This window comes from Netta rufina (assembly GCF_964035555.1).
Source record: "Netta rufina genome assembly, chromosome: 4".
NCBI lineage: Eukaryota > Metazoa > Chordata > Aves > Anseriformes > Anatidae > Netta > Netta rufina.
Genome location: NC_140127.1, coordinates 48,643,959 through 48,662,740, shown reverse-complemented (window position 1 = coordinate 48,662,740; position 18,782 = coordinate 48,643,959). Strand labels below are relative to the sequence as shown.

General features: G+C 39.2%; 1 protein-coding gene across 1 annotated transcript; it reads right to left on the bottom strand.

The window, feature by feature from the left end:
- Positions 1-2,355: 2,355 nt before the first annotated feature.
- Positions 2,356-17,890, bottom strand: NMU (neuromedin U; the record flags this gene model as incomplete). The annotated part of the gene is made up of 9 exons (XM_084285988.1): positions 2,356-2,391; positions 3,021-3,074; positions 8,042-8,116; positions 10,158-10,208; positions 10,315-10,344; positions 11,099-11,158; positions 11,254-11,301; positions 15,029-15,087; positions 17,755-17,890. The coding sequence occupies 9 exons, from the start codon at positions 17,888-17,890 to the stop codon at positions 2,356-2,358; spliced, it is 549 nt and encodes a 182-aa protein (XP_084142114.1).
- Between the last annotated feature and the right edge of the window lie 892 nt (positions 17,891-18,782).

The window sequence follows — 18,782 nt, the reverse complement described above, 5'->3', positions numbered from 1 at the left end:
GGCTCCCCCTGCTGCCCTGCCTCTCCTCCTGGAGGCCACTAGCTTGACCCATCGGCGGCTGTTGGGGCCAGGTTAGAACCACCACTGGTTCTAACAGCCACACCGGGCCACTTGGGCCTACATGGTGCCTACTGCTGGCTCGGTGCTGCCCACCATGACAGGCAGGACCTACAACCCATGAGGCAGCCTTCCCACCCCAGCTACCCCTCGTCCTTGTAGAAGAGATCTTGAAGCGCGGTTTAAAGATGACCCAGCTTCAATACATCTTCACAGCAGGCAGCTGGTACAAAGCTGGATCCTCAGTTCACAAAAGCTGTCCCAACTGCGCACCCATGCTTGCAAGCTCAAGGGCTGAGGTCACTTCAAACTGTGGCCAGCTGGTACTGTATTAAAAACAACAATCCATTTCTACACTGGATTATTAGTTACTGTCAATATAATTGTATCCTCAAATATTTCATCACAACTCTGGTGTGAAAGCAAACTCAGAACAAGAAGCTGGAAAGACTGTGAGGCTAACTTACTCTTCTGACTAGAACTTCTTTAAGACTACATCAGAGCCAGCTGAGTTTTCAGACAGATCTTAAATCTGGAAGAATGCAAGGAATGCAATTAAGTCTTCTGAATCAGAGGCATAGTGTATCAGTGTTTTTAATAGGTCAAAAAAAAAAAAAAAAAAAAAAAGGAAAAAACGTTTATTTTAGTTGAGTTAAAGTTGAGATATTTCTTCAAACCATACCATTTATTCAGCTACCTTTAGTTAAGAGAATAGAGATTCTCATTTTTTTTCAGCTAACTTCAGCACTATTACCTTTAAGACATGCTCTGATCTGCCAGATGCTTTTATCATCAGTGTTATTCAGTAGACCACCTGTAGACCACTTATCTTGGCTCTACAGGCTACCAGAAGTCCACTGGCAATCATGAAGGAAGTGCAGGGGCAGAGGACATCATCTAGAAAAGCAAACCACACTTTTTGTTTGGCTTTTATAGAAACCACTTATGAAAAGTTTCTATCTGCGTAGATTTTTTTTGCTGAATTTTTTTGTTTGTTTGTTTGTTTTTGAAGTGTAGCATTTTCTCCTAGATTTTCATTCTCTGCTCCCTCAATTTTGTTGTGATGTGGTATTATTTGCTGTTACAGCAGAGAAAAGTATAACACATGAACTACACTTACTGTAGTATTTTATCAAGTAGGTGAATGAAAGCTTGGCTTCAGTGTATGTCTTTTTTTGTATGACCAAGCTTACTCATATTAAGATAATGAAAGAATGTGTTTCCAATAAATGTGAGAACAATTATATGCAAATGTAACACTTTGGCTACATAAGTGTGCATAATTATAAAAAAAGGACCTCTCAAATACAACACAAGAGAATAAATTAATCTGTAATTCTAAAGACTACACAAGCCACTTGTAAAATATTCTGAAAAAAAGCAATAGTCTACAATGAAAACATTCTCATTAAAACAATTCTTTCAGGGCCTTTATTTATAAAGGCAAATAAACATACAAAGCAATGTTGTTAGAGGCAATGTCAGTTGCATGCATACATTGAGATATTTTACAGTTTCATTACACACAGTTATAAACATAACACTAAGAAACAAATAATTTTGATATGCTTTTAATGTAATCAAGGAAGTAAAGAAACATTTTAATTTTTTACTGAATCTAATGTAAGAACATTTACATTGTAGTGATTTTTAATTGTACATTAGTAAGGAACTATTTTTGTAAGGAAAACACCATGCCCAGGCATTCCTGCAGCATAAGTTCTAGGTCAGGAGTCTAAAATCCTGCAAAATAAGAAAAAGTTTTAGCTGTTGGTATGGTATTGCACAAAATACTTAAAATATGACAGAGGCGTAAGCTATATTACAAAACAGAATATCATAATATTGGCACAGACTTATTATTTTTTCTGTCCAAAGAGTTGCATGATTTGAAATTAAGTCCTGAAGTTCGCTAATTTCAATGTGAGAGCAGTTCTTCTGTGTAAGAACAGTAGGTTTATCACCAGGTCATCAGCTTACTTCTCAGTATGTATTTGGCAGGAGGTTGAATCAGTTTTTCCTGATGTACACCTATCACCATTGGTAACTTTCCAAACTGTCTACAAATCTGGGATCTTTTCCCTTTCTTGCTGCCCAAAACCCCTCTGTGTTCTCTTTTCTAGGAACTGAGTAGCTATAGCTTCTACTCACTTTAGACAAAGACAAGTGAATTTAGCACATCTGTTAGAAGTTTGTCTCCAGAAATCTACTTCTAAACATAAGTACCATGGAATATTTGTATAAGAATAATGTAATTTCAGTATAGGTCATGATTAAAAGCATTAAATAAATACCTCCTTAGCGAAAATCCACTGATCTCTTTCCGTTGCGTGGCTGAAAGACAAATATCCAATAAGCACTGCATAAAGCTGAGTGGTTTCAGTAGCAAAGCCCCATAGAACTTGGTATGTCTAACCTTATTTCAAGCCCTACATTATCAGGGAAGACTGTAAATCTTCATCAGTTTAGTACAGTAGTTATGCACTCTTACTTCTAAAAAATCAATTTCTAAATACTTTAGAAATTGTTATTTTGATATATCTTAGAATATTAGTTCAATACGTTAAGATCCTCCTATGGATCTATTAGAGGCAATACTTGTTTTCCAAGACAGTTAATATTTACCACAGCAAAAAAAGTATCAGTAGTTAATCTCTTTTGATTTTTAATATATTTTTGATACTTCAGTTTCACCAAGAAGTCCCAAACTAGCTCAGCTAATCTGATTACTTTGCAACGACAGATTCTGTGCTATACAAAATGTACCTGAAGTCATTGGTTGAGTATTTCTCATCATTTACAAAGAAAACAAACAATTCTAGTGGAATTGCTTACAGAGAGAAGCTCTTACAAAAAAATGTAAGAACAATTCTTACTCTACTTTACTGTTTTCTGTACTTTTTTGGGGGTTACACTCAGCCTGGGGAAAAAAAAAAAAAAAAAAAAAGCAGAATAAACCATACCCTGAAGAAAAAGTAGCCTCTGCTTTGAATTCCTCCAGCTCCTTGAAGGTCCTCCTGAAAAAATAAATAAATATATATATATATATATATATATATATAGAGAGAGAGAGAGAGAGAGAGAGAGAGAGAGTATTCTAAATCATATCTAGTCTTGTGAATGACCCCATGCTTATCATAAGTGCGTAAGCAACCTCTTCGGTACTACTATATAGTCTTGCCCCCTTAAGCCATATGGTATATATGTTTCTCCGGGTAACAAGGAAGATCATATCTTCATGTAGGAACTGAATAAAACACATGAATGAGGGCCAAAATCCACCTAAGGTTTTGCATCAGTTCAGATTGCTTTAGAATTCTACTAGTAATGATGAGCAGTCTTTGACTTTCCAGGTTTCATCACTCAAATACAACCGTTCTCCGTAGTGATGGAGTCTCCATATAGAGTTGGTCTTTGCACCTCACAGCACAACAACAACGTAAAGCTTAAAAAATTGTAAATATATGGGTTCCAGACAAGGAATGAGATCACAGACTGATCCCAGAGATATATCCAGATCACCCTTCTCAGAATGACTCTGAGAAATATTTATTTTAAAATAAAAGACCAGTGCTTATGCTATTCTATTGTACTCATGTTGCACACACTGAGAAAAAACTGTCTGCTGATCTACACAAAAAGGAGCAAAAAAAGATCAGTGAAGAAAACAGAAATTCTGTTTAAATGTAGCAAGTAAAGGGAATGAAGTATCCATCTGTTTTAATGAGACCTTCATGATTAGACAAGATATAAACTTAATCACAAAATTTTCATCCTCTATGTTAAAAATTTTCATCCTCTATGTCTGTCCTGTAGAGGGAGACACAGGCCAATTCAGAAATTAAATACTTCAAATCTTGTGCTTAGCAGAACATAGAATTTAGATGGAATATATCTACTGTATGCTCTCTTAGCAACGATAGTGTTTCTCAATTTAAAAATGTGAAATCTCTGTGGTAATAATAATAACCAGAGTTGTCACAGGGAGAATTCACTTCATGCTCTATTCTAATGCTGTAAGAATTGTGTAAAACAGGATGGCGCCCATCATTTCCAAACACAGCGATATCTTCAATCCAAGAAAACTTTCAAAGGAAACAGGGCTTAAACTATAAGTAATTTTTGAGTCTTGCTTTTAATTTTGACTTCCGTTCATCACGTATGCCATTATACACAGTTTCTTTGCTGTGTGTAAAACATCTGTGTGATTTTTATATTGTCCACCACATTCTGGAGTTACCTGAGTTTGAAATGCCCATCTCAGATCTACAATCCATTACATATTACAGGGTTTTAAATTTTATTTTACTGTCTGTTAATGGAGCTTTCTGCATTGCTATATTCTGTCTTTTCAGATACTTGGAGTGTCTTACAGTATTTATATTTCCTTATTTTTCTACTTGTGTTCTTATTATTTGAAAAAATACCCTTATAGTTTCTTATTTGAGCCCAGGTGAGAAACGCTCCACTAAAAATGAAATTGCCCAGAAGAAGCTGAACTATGTTGGAGTATGCCAAATATGCTATGACTTTTAGGTTGCTGTCTTTTAATTAGTGAATTCATTCTGTTTCCATGAATTGTGCCACCATCCTCAATGGAAGCAAATTCAGGATATTAAAGTATTCTAGCAAAAGGACCTTATTGGATTTAAACATCAGGTTGTTTTCACCTATAGTAATTCTGCGTTCTTTCATTTATGCTGTCCTTACTATTTGTCTTATTTAGCATATATGGTTATTTTGAAAACAAAAACAGAAGAATATTCTCTGCCAATATGAAGGTCTAACAGCAGTTCAAGTCAATGCTGTCACAGAAGGTAAATTTCAACCTGTATTTTCCAATTAGATGAGTAATGGGTTAATTTTTTTCATAACAATTTTAGCCTTGCAGAGTGGTTCATGAGTAGATGTGCCAACTCTTAAAGTTCTTATATGTGGCCAGGTTATGTCACTGGACTGACATAAATTATAAGAAAAATGACTCTAGTTTTTACGCAGTTCCTCTCCATTTAAAATTTAGAAGTCAGGAAGAATATCACACATATTAAAGTAGTAGGGGCTGCTTCATAAATTGGATCATATTTTTACCTGCCTTTTACTGCAAAGATTTTGTCCTTTACTGTTTGGTGAGTTAGATATATGTGTGGGCACTGCACTGTTAAGGACATCCATATTATGCTATTTTTCTAGACAAATTTGAGTATATAAATTTAATGTTTGATCTTTTATAATTATTATTTTATTTCATAGTTTGTCTGTAATTGCTCATGAGGACCTCTGGCTCAATATTTACCCTGTTCCTTCTCACTCACATGAGGAAAACTAGAACTACATTCAACTACGGAGCATGCAGCCATCCACTGAGGAGGGCTATGTCCTGTTCCTGCACATAGGAAGATAATGAAAGAAAAAAAAGAAAAAAAAAAAAAAAGAAAAGAAAAAAAAAAACACTCAATGTGATAAGGGAAAAGTCTGACTAAGAGCAGCAATTACAGAGATTTTTATTTCACTTGAAACTCTGGCATCAAACACTTAAAATATCAAGGAATTTTATCATGCCATGTATCACCGTTTCTTGGCTTTCTATTTTTTAATCAATGATTCACCTAATCTTGTTGAAAAGAAATTGCAGAAGCATTTAACCTTGTTGAAAAAAATCAAACATCTACTTGTCGCCACAGTGGCTTATATTTACAATCAAATAAAAGTTAGTCTAAGCTTTGAATTTCATTTACTACTTTTATTACTTCCACACCTTTTTTTTTTTTTTTTTTTTTTTCCATGTTATATTCTAGAGCATTAAAGAAATGCTTTTATTTCATTATTTTTTTTATGTCTTAAGACATAAGATCAACAGAGACCCAGGTCACAGACTGGAAAACTCTGATGGACCCAGAAAATCGGAGCAACATCAAACAAGACTATTTCTCCTTTCAGAGGTCAGACTAGACCAGAAACATTTAATAGGTGGAATAAAGAATTTCTGAAATAACTCACTGTCCTTAAACCAGGAACTGCTCTTTATCTCTTTAAACCTTTTTAACCTTTAATACCCTTTAAACCCTAAATCAACCACTCAGGAGTTGTGAAATGCCAGATTTAAGGTCAACTGTGCATGCCTCTTTATTGCCCTGCCCACTAGTTTTCACTGTCCTTGCTAGCCAGAACCATTCTTCTTTTACTGGTTCCTCATGAAAGAGACCTAAAGTGTCTGTGCCCATCCCAATCGTGACTACATTTCCCTTCCTTCCTTCCAGCTTCTATTTCCAGTAACCTTGGCCCTTCAAAGCTCAGCTCACAGTTTCACTTTTTCACTGTCAAGGCTTTTCCTGAGGTTTCATTCTGTGCTGCTGTGTCAATACTGAAAGCATAAGTCTCTGCATGAATTCTAGTATTGCCTTTTTCTTTTCTGTGACAGTTTTCCTCCATATAACCTTTAAAATAATGAAGGTGTTTTGCTGTTGTTGCTGTTGATTTTCTTTTTTCAAAAATCCATTCTGCCTTAGTTGAACTTCATGGGTTAAAGAAACCTGAGAAGGATGCATTTTTTTGGTTGTTGTTTGGTTTGTTTTGTTTTCAGTCTGAAAAGGATGGAATCAGGGAGTGTTAAGTAACTGAAATCATACTTACAAGAAGAAAAGTTAGCTATTTTCTGTAAAAGATGGCTCTGTATGCATACATATCTTTTACCACTCTTACATAACGACAGTAATGCTGTCACATATGCTATGATGTGGTGCTGCATCCATGCAAAGGGCATTAATATACCTCTGCTTTTTGATTTTTGAAATTGGAAAGTGTATTTGCTGCAAAAATACCCAAATTTTATAATATTTTGGAAACAATGGGTTTCCAAAAAAAAAACTATTTCAGTGTATTGGAAAATTTTGCTCCCAAACACAGTACTTTTCTATGGAAAATAAGTTTTACAATGCCTCCAGGGCTCAATAATATATACGTATGAAAGGGTCAGACTTTACAAAGCACTGAGTGACTTAGCTGTCTTCATGACAGTATAAAGTTATTCTGCACCTTTTAAAATAGGGTTCAAATTGTGTACCCTAATGGTTTTAGAAGAATACCTTAAATTCAAAGCTCTTACATCTGCTAAACAGCTGGCGAGTGCTCATTCTTTATTCCCAAACTGAAAACTCCAAAATAAAAGATGTTCCAAGTTTTGTGCCCCTCTGATTAATGCCTATTTTATTATTTAAAAAAACAAAACAAACAAACAAAAAAGTTTTCAAATGTTTATCTCCATCTATGATACTCAAAGTGAGAAGATATATTTCTTTTCTTACGTTTTGTTTCTGCAGATACTAAATCAGGTAATAAGATAATTAAATAGCAATTTAACATCCCTTAAAGGTTGATAAGAACAAATAGAAATAAAATCTCCATAGAAAGAGATGTCATTATATTCTCAAAGGGCTCATTTCTATAGCTTTTGCTTCAGAAAGCTAAAACACTCTGGGCAAAAACTGTAACAAAGAAAGAACTTTCTTATCTGCACCTTAAATTGAATAGTAACATTGCCTATAAATTGCTTGGAAAGTCTTCGTGCTATAAGTCATAAATAACATGCTTAAGGAGTAAATATGGTTTGAATTCCATCTGGGGAGAAAAAAAGAACCCACCCCTCGAAAATATAATTCAACTGCAATATAATGATAGTGATAAATTTGAAAGTATTTTTCTTTTTTTGAAGCAAGTACCAGGTCCATTATGATATCTAGGCTCTACCAGTGTTCTATGTTAAGCATGTATTACTTTAGAGTTGCAAATGGTAAAGATCAGCAGGATTATTTTTCATTCATTAAGGAATAGAAAAAACAATGCACATTTCCAATGAAAACACATCAGTGTGACATTAAACCTTGAAAATAAAAGTGCCATGAGCAGAAATGTCTACACGGACATTTTAGATGTGCTAATGAGTCATCAAACATGAGAATGCAAGCATGCAGAGTTTAATATTACATACGTCCACTTTGTGTCTCTTCAGTCTTCTCTCATTAAGCTGGGGAACGAGTTGCAGCAAAGGATGCAGGACAGAGGACTGAGAGGACACGAACACAGACACATGAGCAACAATGAAATTCTGACCTCACGATGCAAAAAATGTTTATTCCTGCAGTATTGGCTGATAGACCAATCATGTACCAAGAAAGGACTAAAGATGTTAATTGAGAAACTTGTTTCTGAACATTCTGAATTGACAATAAACTGGTACCAACATTTATATTTACAATACAAATGTGGCTCGCACAGTGATGGAGGAACAAGATACGCATCCTCACTTTTACTCACTGAAAGAACTTTTTACAGTCCTCCTACCCAGGTAACTGCAATTGTTCAGACCTTGATCAGCCTCTGCATGTGGCACAGAGAACATTCCCATACGCTACACTTACTGACTGTGATCATCTGCTATGGAAGGTAACATCTTTAATCTTCATTGTACTGAAAAGTTCATTTTACTTTAACTTAAAGAAGATTTTATTTTATTTTTTTTTTTAACTGGAAAACAGGGTAAAGGAGGGATCCATCCTGAAGTAAAATTTGTAACCATGGCACCAGTCACTCTCCTTAACAAACTCTAATCCTGAAATTCCTCGTGCTTGACAAGACTTTGTATGCTCACACACAGCCTGGATAAGTGCAGCAGCATTGTGTGTACTGCCCCAGGCAGTGACTAGTGAAACAGAACCTTGTGGGCCTGTAGAGAGAGGCCCACAGTGAGAGAGAAAGTAGAAAAACCTATATGCCATAAACTAAGTCAAACCTTCAACTCATGTGAATTACTTACAAACATAATTAAAAGATGATGTATTTTTGATACAATACTTCTTAGAAAAGTAATGCAGCAAAGAGAAATGTAATTTACGGAATAAGTAGAATTACTGAAGTGATAACATTTGTAATAGGTAAAATTTCTTGCCTACTTGGAGTCAATTTTGCACTGTCTGCCTAAGGTATTCAATGAAGAACCATAATATCTAAAGTAAAAGTCTGACATGAGTGGAGGAGTTAAAGAGCATCCCACCTGGCCAGCTGGGCTCTGTCTTGCAGTTAGTGGAGAGAGATTAATGAAGCCAAAAAAATATTTAGCTCATATAATTTACTGTCTCTGAGAAATGGGCTAGAAGACAACCAAATGAATATCTAAACCAGAAGTGAGAAAGCAGTAATCTCTGTGGGCAGGCAGAGGCAAAGGTCTTCAGGATGGGGAAGAAGGCACTGCAGTAACCTCTTAAGCAGAAGCAGCAGCAGAAATAGCTAATTTCCCTGTGCCCTGATTGTCATGAAAATCTCCAGAGCAACTCTATTGTGAAAATATTGACTGCAACATCAGCAGTATTCTCAGGAGGCCTAGAAAACAGTATCACTTTCTAAGGAATATACAGCTTATTTCTGAAGAAATTTAAGCAACAAGGCAGTAATGGACATAAACATATAAAAATGACTGTTAAGAAATGAGAAGACATGAACATGTTTAACTTTCTCAAGTCCTGTGGTACACAGAAAAAAAAATAGATGCACAGACATAGCAGATTATGTCTTCACTTTAAAAGCAAGGGTGGATCACACATAGTTTATTTGTTGGCTATTAGAATATTTTTATAACAATAATACTAGTCTCTTTTTAAAATGATATTTCTCATTTATAATATACTCCAAAGTCTGAATGATCTCTTTTGCCTGATATTTGTGACATGCACAAATAGAAACATACCATTTAATTAAGAATTAATAAAGATGCACTAAGAGCTTTAAATATTTAGGGTCATGTTCTCAACTTCTGTAAATCAGCATTGTTTCACTGCATATGTAATGTTCTAGAAGCAAGAATTTGATCTTATTCTTTAATGTTGAAACTACGAGACTAAGATGCAGTTGGGATTCCCTAAATGTTGTTTTCCATTTCCACACTTGTACATCATTGATGATCCTCTCCGTCTTGTTAAAACACATTCTGTATTTTAAACATGAAACACCAAGTGCCAAGCTTCACAGATGGAGAGATTACTGCAGAAAGGAACATCTTGTTTCTATGGACAGGCACACATGTATTCACAAGGAGGTGCTATGCCACTTACCATGATGTCTGAGTTGCCTGAGTCATGAGTCTTAGAATAATGAAATAAGAACTGTTCAAAAAAATTAAAAGTGGGGTTTTACTACAAAACGAGGCAAGGGAGTTAGGATTTTCTTGACAATTTTAAAGTGATCATAAAACAGACTTAGAAATCTTACCCTTTTGGTGTTGTCTTTTTCATCTAAACCCTGTGGGAATAATAATCAGTAGAGAGGCTTTTATTTATTAAATATATTTATGTACATATATATATATTGGACAGTTTTAATTCATAGAATCATAGCAGAACCTGAGCTGTAGGAGATCCACATTGGAAAGACCAAGTCCAATTCCTGGCTCCACACAGGACCATCCAAAGATCAGACCCTGTGTCTGAGTGTGTTGTCCAAATGCTTCTTGAGCTCTGTCAGGTTTGGTGCTGTGACCACTGCCCTGGGCAGCCTGTCCCAGTACCCAACCACCCTCTGGGTGCAGAACCTTTCCCTAACCCCCAGCCTGGCCCTCCCCTGTCCCAGCTCCATGCCGTTCCCTCGGGTCCTGTCGCTGTCCCCAGAGAGCAGAGCTCAGCGCCTGCCCCTCCGTTCCCCTTGTGAGGGAGCTGCAGACCGCCATGAGGCCTCCCCTTGGGTTCCTCTGCTCTGGGCTGAAATTACGTTTTAAACTTCAATACTGGATTGAAATATTGTTCTTCCTTGACAGATATACTAGGTCTTTGCTTATCAACGTAACTACTCTTTTGAAACCTGGCAGAGAGCATTGGTTATTCTCTACTAGAAGAATTGAAGGGGTTAGTGGATGCTCCTTTTTTCAGAGTAAGAACTGCCATACTACTTCCAGCACTGCTGGGCACTTCAGGTACTGGGTCCTCAGAATTCACTGTAGGCACTGGCACATGGAGACATCAGGCTTCAGAAATGCTAAGGAGCCTTTCATGTGTGTTACCTGCGGTTTCTGGAGAAATCCCATGACCAAAAAACAAAGTTCTTCCAGTGCACTGGACACCTAATGAAAAGAAAACAGGAACTCAGTATCAAACTACCAATCCTACTGCATATGATAAACATCATAAACAGTGAAGAAACCTCTGTCTGACTCACCTGAGGCTGAGAATCTGTGGACAGGTAGGTAGAACATGCATCGTCTACCTGTAAAAGTTGACACAATCCTTTTTTAAAACTGCAGATTAATATAAACAAGTTAAATATCTATATTCTTAAAACTAGTTTGGTGCAGCCAGGGGCATGTCAAGCTTTTCCACTAGAAGGAATGATTATAGGAGCATTCATGAAATATTTTGAATGCAAGGGGGAAAAAAGAAAGCAAATTTATATATGCTTGATCTCAACAACCACATATATGTGTCCTTTATTCTCTTATACCATTCATACCCCTGCTAATTGAAATTGTCTCTAACTAAGTCATATTTTAAATGATGATTGTAAGCATCTGGGGCATGGGCTATGAACATAGATACCTTCTATACAATCTTTGGATTACACAAAACTGCAAAGAAAATGACAAAACTAAAGCAAGTGATTCAATACACCGTCCTCAAACACTACTCTGCAAATTGTATTTGAGCATCCCTGCAGGTGTATGACCCACGCATCTCTTGAGTGATTATGATATGTGCCAGCACATCTTATGCATGCTACTCAATTTGTGTGAGTCACCCAGCAGACAATATCTGAGGTTTGCACTGATTTCTTTGGCACATGAGGGGCCTTACAATATTTTGTTTAGAGGAGATGGTTCCCAAATTACAATGCTAGTAAGAAACACATTTGATATAGTTCAAGGGATCTAAACTCAAAGTGTGCTGTTGAAGAAGCTGTTGTCATTAAGTTTAGACCCGTCATCAAAGAGAGGAACATGAGGTGTGTAGACACACACACAAGTAGACACAAATAATAATAATAAAAAAATCCACAGACCAAACCAAGAAGCCCCTGTCTGTTTAGCTGTGTGGCTTATCTCTTAAAAAAAGCCAATCAGCACCTGGGAGAGAATCTGAGAAGAAAACCACGGTTTAATAAGGCCCATGCTCTCCAACCACCAGCAAAACTGTAGTGCAAATACTTTGAGTTGGAAGTAGACCGTTTCTCCTGAAGCTCAGAGGATTTCTGTTCAGTGACTTTGAATAGTCTCTGTGTGACACGCTGTAAGCTTTTAGCACCCACAACAACCTGTGGTAAGGGTTTCCTGAACACCACATGAAATAACATTTTTGTTTGTCTCGATCAGTCCTTCCAAAGCTATCTTCATTCAGTGCTATCATGATCTTGTCTTGGAAGAAGTAACAAATAAGAGATTCTTAGCCATCCTCTCCTTACTGTTCATGACATTGTATGGACAGTCATACCTTATTTCTATTGTCTCTCTTCCAAGACGAAAGAGTCTTATAGTACTGAACCATTTTTGATGGAAGTATTGATCAGGTAGGGAGAAGTGGATAAAGGACATCTGAATTCATGGAAGTAATTTTACAAGTGCTGAGAGCTCAAAGTATTCTGTAAGGAAAAGGAAAAATCTCCAGTGCTCCAACAGAAGTTGCACAGTTTAATAATAATGAAAAAAAGAGAGGCTTAACTTTTAAATTGTATCAACTGCAAGCTGCACTGATATGCACCAGGTTTTTTTCCACTGAATACTTGATGCTGTTATTCTAGGTGCCAAAAAGCTTTGTCAATCATTATTATGTTCACAGACTGCATCAAAATACTTGGTTTTAAAATAAAGAGTGGGGAATGCAATGGGTCTTATGATTTTATTATAGGTACAAAGCCCTAAACAGCAGTCTTTAGTGAAGAAAACATTAACTGAAAAAAGCAATAAACAAATAATGCATATCTGAGTACTCCAAGACAAGGGATGATTCATTTCTCTAGAGACAACCTATGAGAAAGCATTAGCAGAGATAGTGGGAAAGCTAATAGCTCACAAGATCCCCCCTCAAATAGTTTTTGTTGGTAACACAACCTCCCTGCTCTCTTTTCCCTTCATCTTGCAGATGATTGTCTCCACATATATTTGTTCAGCTTCACCACTTTCAGGGTAAGAAAATGTAGAGATAGAAATTAGCAGTGAATGACCTAAACCAAGCTTAAGTCATTTTGGAAACCTATTTTTAAAATGTCCTGTTTCTTGTAGTTGTTTATTTGTTGGCTTATCTGCTTAGTTTTTGGTTTGAGGTGTCAAGTAGAGATCTACTGTAATTCAACGGCAGGACAAACCAAAGACTACTTTGTGTTCAACACAGTCCAAAGCAATGCATCTCTCAGCTAAAATCTGCATGGAAAAAGCAAGGACCAGAGAAAACCCACAGTTTCTGTTGATTCCTCCTTTTCAAAATTGAAAGAAAGAATTAAAAAAAAAAAAGTGTTTTGTTTTGTTTTGTTTTGTTTTTTAATTTAATAATTCCTATGGTCCTTGATGCTTCTTTTCAGTAATTTTCTCTCCTTCCTCAGAAGTGTGGCCTGAGGGTGGGAGCCTGCAAGTTATTTGGGGTTGGTTAAATAACGTAAAGAAATGAAAGGATGTTAGAAAGCTCCTATATTTCTAAACTCAGAACCATTCCTGGAAAATACTTGTTTAATTTTGAGGCAGTGCTTCTCCTGAGTGATCAGCTAATAAAGTAACAAGCAGGGAAGAACACTCTAAGAAACTCCATTATGGTTTTGTAGCCGGGCTGATTTCAGGTATATACCTACACATCAAATTCTCTTTTTTTTAGTTCTTAGATCCTCTCCAGTCCTGTATTATTCCTGTTATAGAATTGAGTTTTATACTGTTTGTGTTACATAATTTTGCACAGAATTTAGTATTTCATGTATACTTCTTTGTTCACTGAAATCAATAGGAACTGTGCCTTTGCCTCCAGTAAGCATAGGGGTTAATCCGATATCATAAATAGCAAATCCTAGCAATAAATGTAGAAATATATAAAAAAGTATATATTTAATCTGGAATTTAAACAACTCATTCTCATAAAGTCCTTCTAGCTATTAGGATCTTGCTTCCCAAGAGATCACTTTATCCCAGGACAAAAGTACCACCAGGGCTTGTTCTAGTGCCAGTCTAGGAAGAAGTCAGTGTTTGAGTCAATACTTCCGAAATGAGCTGACAAAAAGGCAGTGTGTTCTGTAATGGCCTCAATTTGAAGAAATTTACTCCGTGTATCTGCACCCATGGTGAGTCACTTGCTTTCTAATGTTATCAGAAGGTACAAAATTAATGTCAGCAGCACGCTTGAAGATTACAGCAATGCCAGGGCATGCAGCTCGCAGGCTGAACCCTCTCTGTGTTATGCCCTGCTGTCCTGTCTGTTCCAAAAGGGCACAAAAAAACCCATGTTGACACACAAGTAACATCCAAGAATGCAAAAAATGCTAAAAAAAATGCAAAGTTCAAAGATTGGAATGGAAGTTAGAGTTGTAATTGGTATAAAATGTTAAAGGGGCAAACTGCAACAGGATATTATCCTCCATCTAGTAAATTAACATGCTAGGATGTGATTAAATGCATTGTCCCAGCACTGCGTGCAGACAGAAGAAGCAAGAGGTGGATTGGATGAGTTGAAACAACTACTGCCTGTCATGCACAGACTATAAAGATACCAGGCAAGACACAGTATTGCTTCCAGGGACAAGGTCTATACAGGAGAAGTAAGACTGGAAGAAGAAGGACCTGAACTCCATGCTAAAGAAACAGTGGAGAGTGAGGTGTGACCATAGCAAGGACTAGAACAGAATTTTTTTTAATCTTGTATCCCTGCTCTAGTAGCAATAAATTGCCACAGACATTCCCAGCTTTCACCCCACAGCCAAGGGTTTTTCCCAGGCATGGCTGAACCAGCTTGCCCACGATGCTCACCTCCTTCCACAGCTGCAAATCCTGATCTGCATCAAGTGCTTGGGATGGCATCGGTGCACCTGGAAGCACAAACACTGCTTAGCAATACTGTACAGTAGGGGTCATCTTGTAAGTATCCCATGCCAGTGCTGTAAATAAAAACTCTGAGGGTGACAGGGTCCCCAGAACCTGCAAAGCCAAAATACGGACACTCACGTCTCTGAGCAATAAGCAGTGTGAAAGCCACTCAGTTTTCATCACGAGTCAGGCTGGCATTAGTTTGTTCTCAGTGGTTAGCAGCGGGAAAAAAATTTGTCTGGCTGCTGTTGAATGCTAGGACCTGCTCGGGAAAACACATTGCGGCATCTACAGCCTCGAGTGTCCTGAGGGCTCAGCTCACCTGCAGTGCCAGTGCGGGAAGTTATTATTCTATCTAGTTATTATTTTATTGTAATTTTATCTGGTGGCATAATCCTAATCATATTGTGTTACCAGAGTCTCCATCTCACCCAGGAGGGGTGCTGGTGCTGGAGAGGAAACCCCGAGCAGTCATCCAGTTTCTCCTAAAGTTACTGCCCAGGATCCGTGCCTGACAGCTCTATACACTGTTCTAACACACCTCAGGTGAACAGTTTTTATAACCTCCCAGACAGTCTATTATTAACTGTGATTGCTTTTTATTAGTAGTATTTTTTTTCCAAAGAATTGCACCAAATTAAACACAAAAATGCTGAAGCTAGACATAGCTAGAATGGCCAGGTGAGCAGGATGTGAAAGCTCATCATGCCCACTTGTTTTAGAAGTACCACAAATAACAACAGGAGTAACTTCCAGGCATAAAAGGGTAAATTCCAAAACCACATTTTGGTACTGGCACAGACTTAAGATGGTTAATTATTATGGATGCTTGTTCTCCTCAGAGAAAGAATTATAGAGGGTGTCTTGATTTCATCCTGTGGAGGAGTGGGATATTTTTGAAATCTCTGAAAGATTTACATGAAAAGAAAACTGCTGTCCAGTGGGGGGGAGGGGGGAGGAGGGGGGGGGGGAAATATTGCTTCTTTAATGTTTGTTTTAGTTCAAGGAAAAACTCAAAAAAAAAAATAATTAAAGGTGCTACAACTCCCCTTTTTAAAAAATTTTGTTTTGTTTTCTATTCCTAAATTAGTATGATCATGGTGGAATATTCCCTGGAGCTGGTGTCTGGATTGCCAGGAGTGGAACAGGGCAACCCTTCAGGTCACCACACTGTTAAATCTTTGCCTGCCCCTCACAGCTCCTGCCTAGCTCCCAAGGCTTTCCGGGGGGAGCAGAAGAAACCCAGCAGCCTGTAAGGCCTGGAGCAGCAGGTGAGGAAGCCTAAATATGACACTTGTGGAGCTTTTTTTTAAAAAAAGCATAAACTTTTGAACAGAGGAGATGCAATTATTTCACCAGCTCTTATGTTTCTTGAGCCCTTCTGCACTTATTCACAAAAGTCTTATTTTGTGTGCTATCCCCTGTGTTTCATGCTCACAGCAAGCTCCATGTCCCCTCCAGTGCCAAGCAGCATCCCCGCATCGCCCCATGCAGAATATTGCTTGAGCCTGGAGGGAATTCATTGATTTACACACACACACAATGGCACACACAAGGAAATACAATATTATCTAGTAAGACACACAAAATATCCATGATGGGGGGGAAGAGTGCTCTCCAGGAAAGCAGTCCTATTCAGAAGGAACATAGAGGAAGAAGCCCTTCTACAAAATTAACACTTGATATATCTGTTCACATCAATATTGCCAGCTTCAAAAAACCAAACTTCTTGCAAGGCAGCAGAGTGCCGGGTGCGCAGTTTCAGTCACTTTTCAACCTGGGATCCACCTCTTAAATCATCTCTCCCCACCACTGCTCTCCATACCCAAGCTCATTCTTATAATTTCTATACAAGTGATGCTAAAATACCGTGTGCCACTGCCATTCTTTGCTTTCATTTTCCTTCCCTCCCCTCTTCCACATCTCCAGAATATATTTTGAACACAGCATGCAGTATGCTCTACTTAGATTTCTTTGCTTCTTGATATTAAGGAAAATATAAAAAAATGAGAACAAAAGCTCCCGATGAAAGTAACTCACTCACTCATAATACACGCAAAGCAGAACTGCTCATTGCACAGCAGCTTGCTGTGCTGTGCTGCTTCGCAGGGTGCAAGGATTTAATGCAGCTGGAGTGGGAAAACACAATTGGAAATACGGTGCCTTTGGCTGTCTTCGCAAAGCACTCCCTCCTACAAAAATAGCAACTTTCAGGTGTAACTCAGCATTCCCAATTAAATCAAAGGTAATCAGGCTCTGTGTCTAAAGCAGCCTGCCAACTTTGTCCTTCCCCGCTTAACCCTTTAGTGACTCTGCTTGGAACAAAAGCCACTTCCCCCAGCTGCCGGAGCGCGGTTTGGGCAGGACGGGGCAATCCTGCCGGGGTAGGGAAAGGAGCCCCCCACCTCCCCACCCCAAAATGTGCTGAGATGAGCCCCCCATTCCCGGCCCTTACCCCCTTACCCTCCCAGCCTGCTGTCTCCCGAGCATCTCCGCATCTCTCACGGCAGCATCCGATCCCACCCCGGCTCCGCAGCCAGGCAGAGCACTGCAGGGATTTTGTTGGGCTGGGATTTCTCAGCCCCCTCGCGATAATGGGGTCACCCCTCCAGCCCCCCAGTTTTCAAGGGTGGCCATGCAGGAAGGGGTTGCGGGGGGATGCTCCTCACCTTTGCAAGCACACATGGAGGAGGCGAGGAGGAGGAGGAGGAGCAGGAGCAGGGGGGACCCCGGCAGCCCCCCGCTGCTCCCCGGGCTGCGTGGCGGGGTGGCCGTGGGGGGCTGCTGGTGGCAGAGCTGTCCCATGACCGTGGTGCCCCCTGCTCTGCCTCCCCGCCGGCTGGCCATGCCCTCGCTCCCTTCCCAAACTTTTTAAGTCTCCCTGACACGTGGACCAGCATCAGCTTGACTCACAGAGGACACGTCACCCGCCCTGCCCACCCCTGCCCATCTCCCCGCCACCCACCCACCCAGGCCCAGACCCTCCTCATCTCCGCCGGTGACTCAGCCCCGCTCCCACCTCGGGGGCAGATCTGTTCCCAAACCTGCTGCAAAGGGGGCATGGCCCTGTTTGGCTTCCAGACACGGGGCTGGGCAGCCTCTAGGGCCTTTCTTCATGACCTCCCTCTTAGAGAAACATCTATGCCTTAAAAAAGCCCCCCAGCTGTGTTGGCAGCCTCGTGATGGAGCACAAAATGGCCGCTGCCCCCTCACCACGCTTGGAAGTTGAAGATGATGGCTTGGGGTGGTGAAGGTGGGCTTTTGGGGACAGCCCAACCCCAGTGTGCTGGGGAGAAGGGGCACAATTTAACATTGGGACATCCCAACTGGTGGCCGGAAAGGTGCGGGCACCTTCTGATCAAGAGAAGGACAAACCCAGTTTGTGAGGAAGCCACTTGGTGAGGCATGGGTGTGAGCTGTGGCCACCTCTTCTTCCCCATGTATACATGTTTCATAGCAGAACTGCGAATCACACAAATGGGAAAAGAGAATATGCTGAAAAGAGAGCAGTGCTGGTGCTTTTCATCTCCAGTATTTTGGTTGAGGAAGCTGGGTGCAACTCAAAACAGGTTGTCAGCATGGAAACCAGCTTCATAACTTGAAGCTGAATGGCCCCTGGGACACAGGAGACAACAAACACACACACAGTGCTACACCATGAAGCAGAACTCAGTAATATGGTGGCATTTGGGCATTA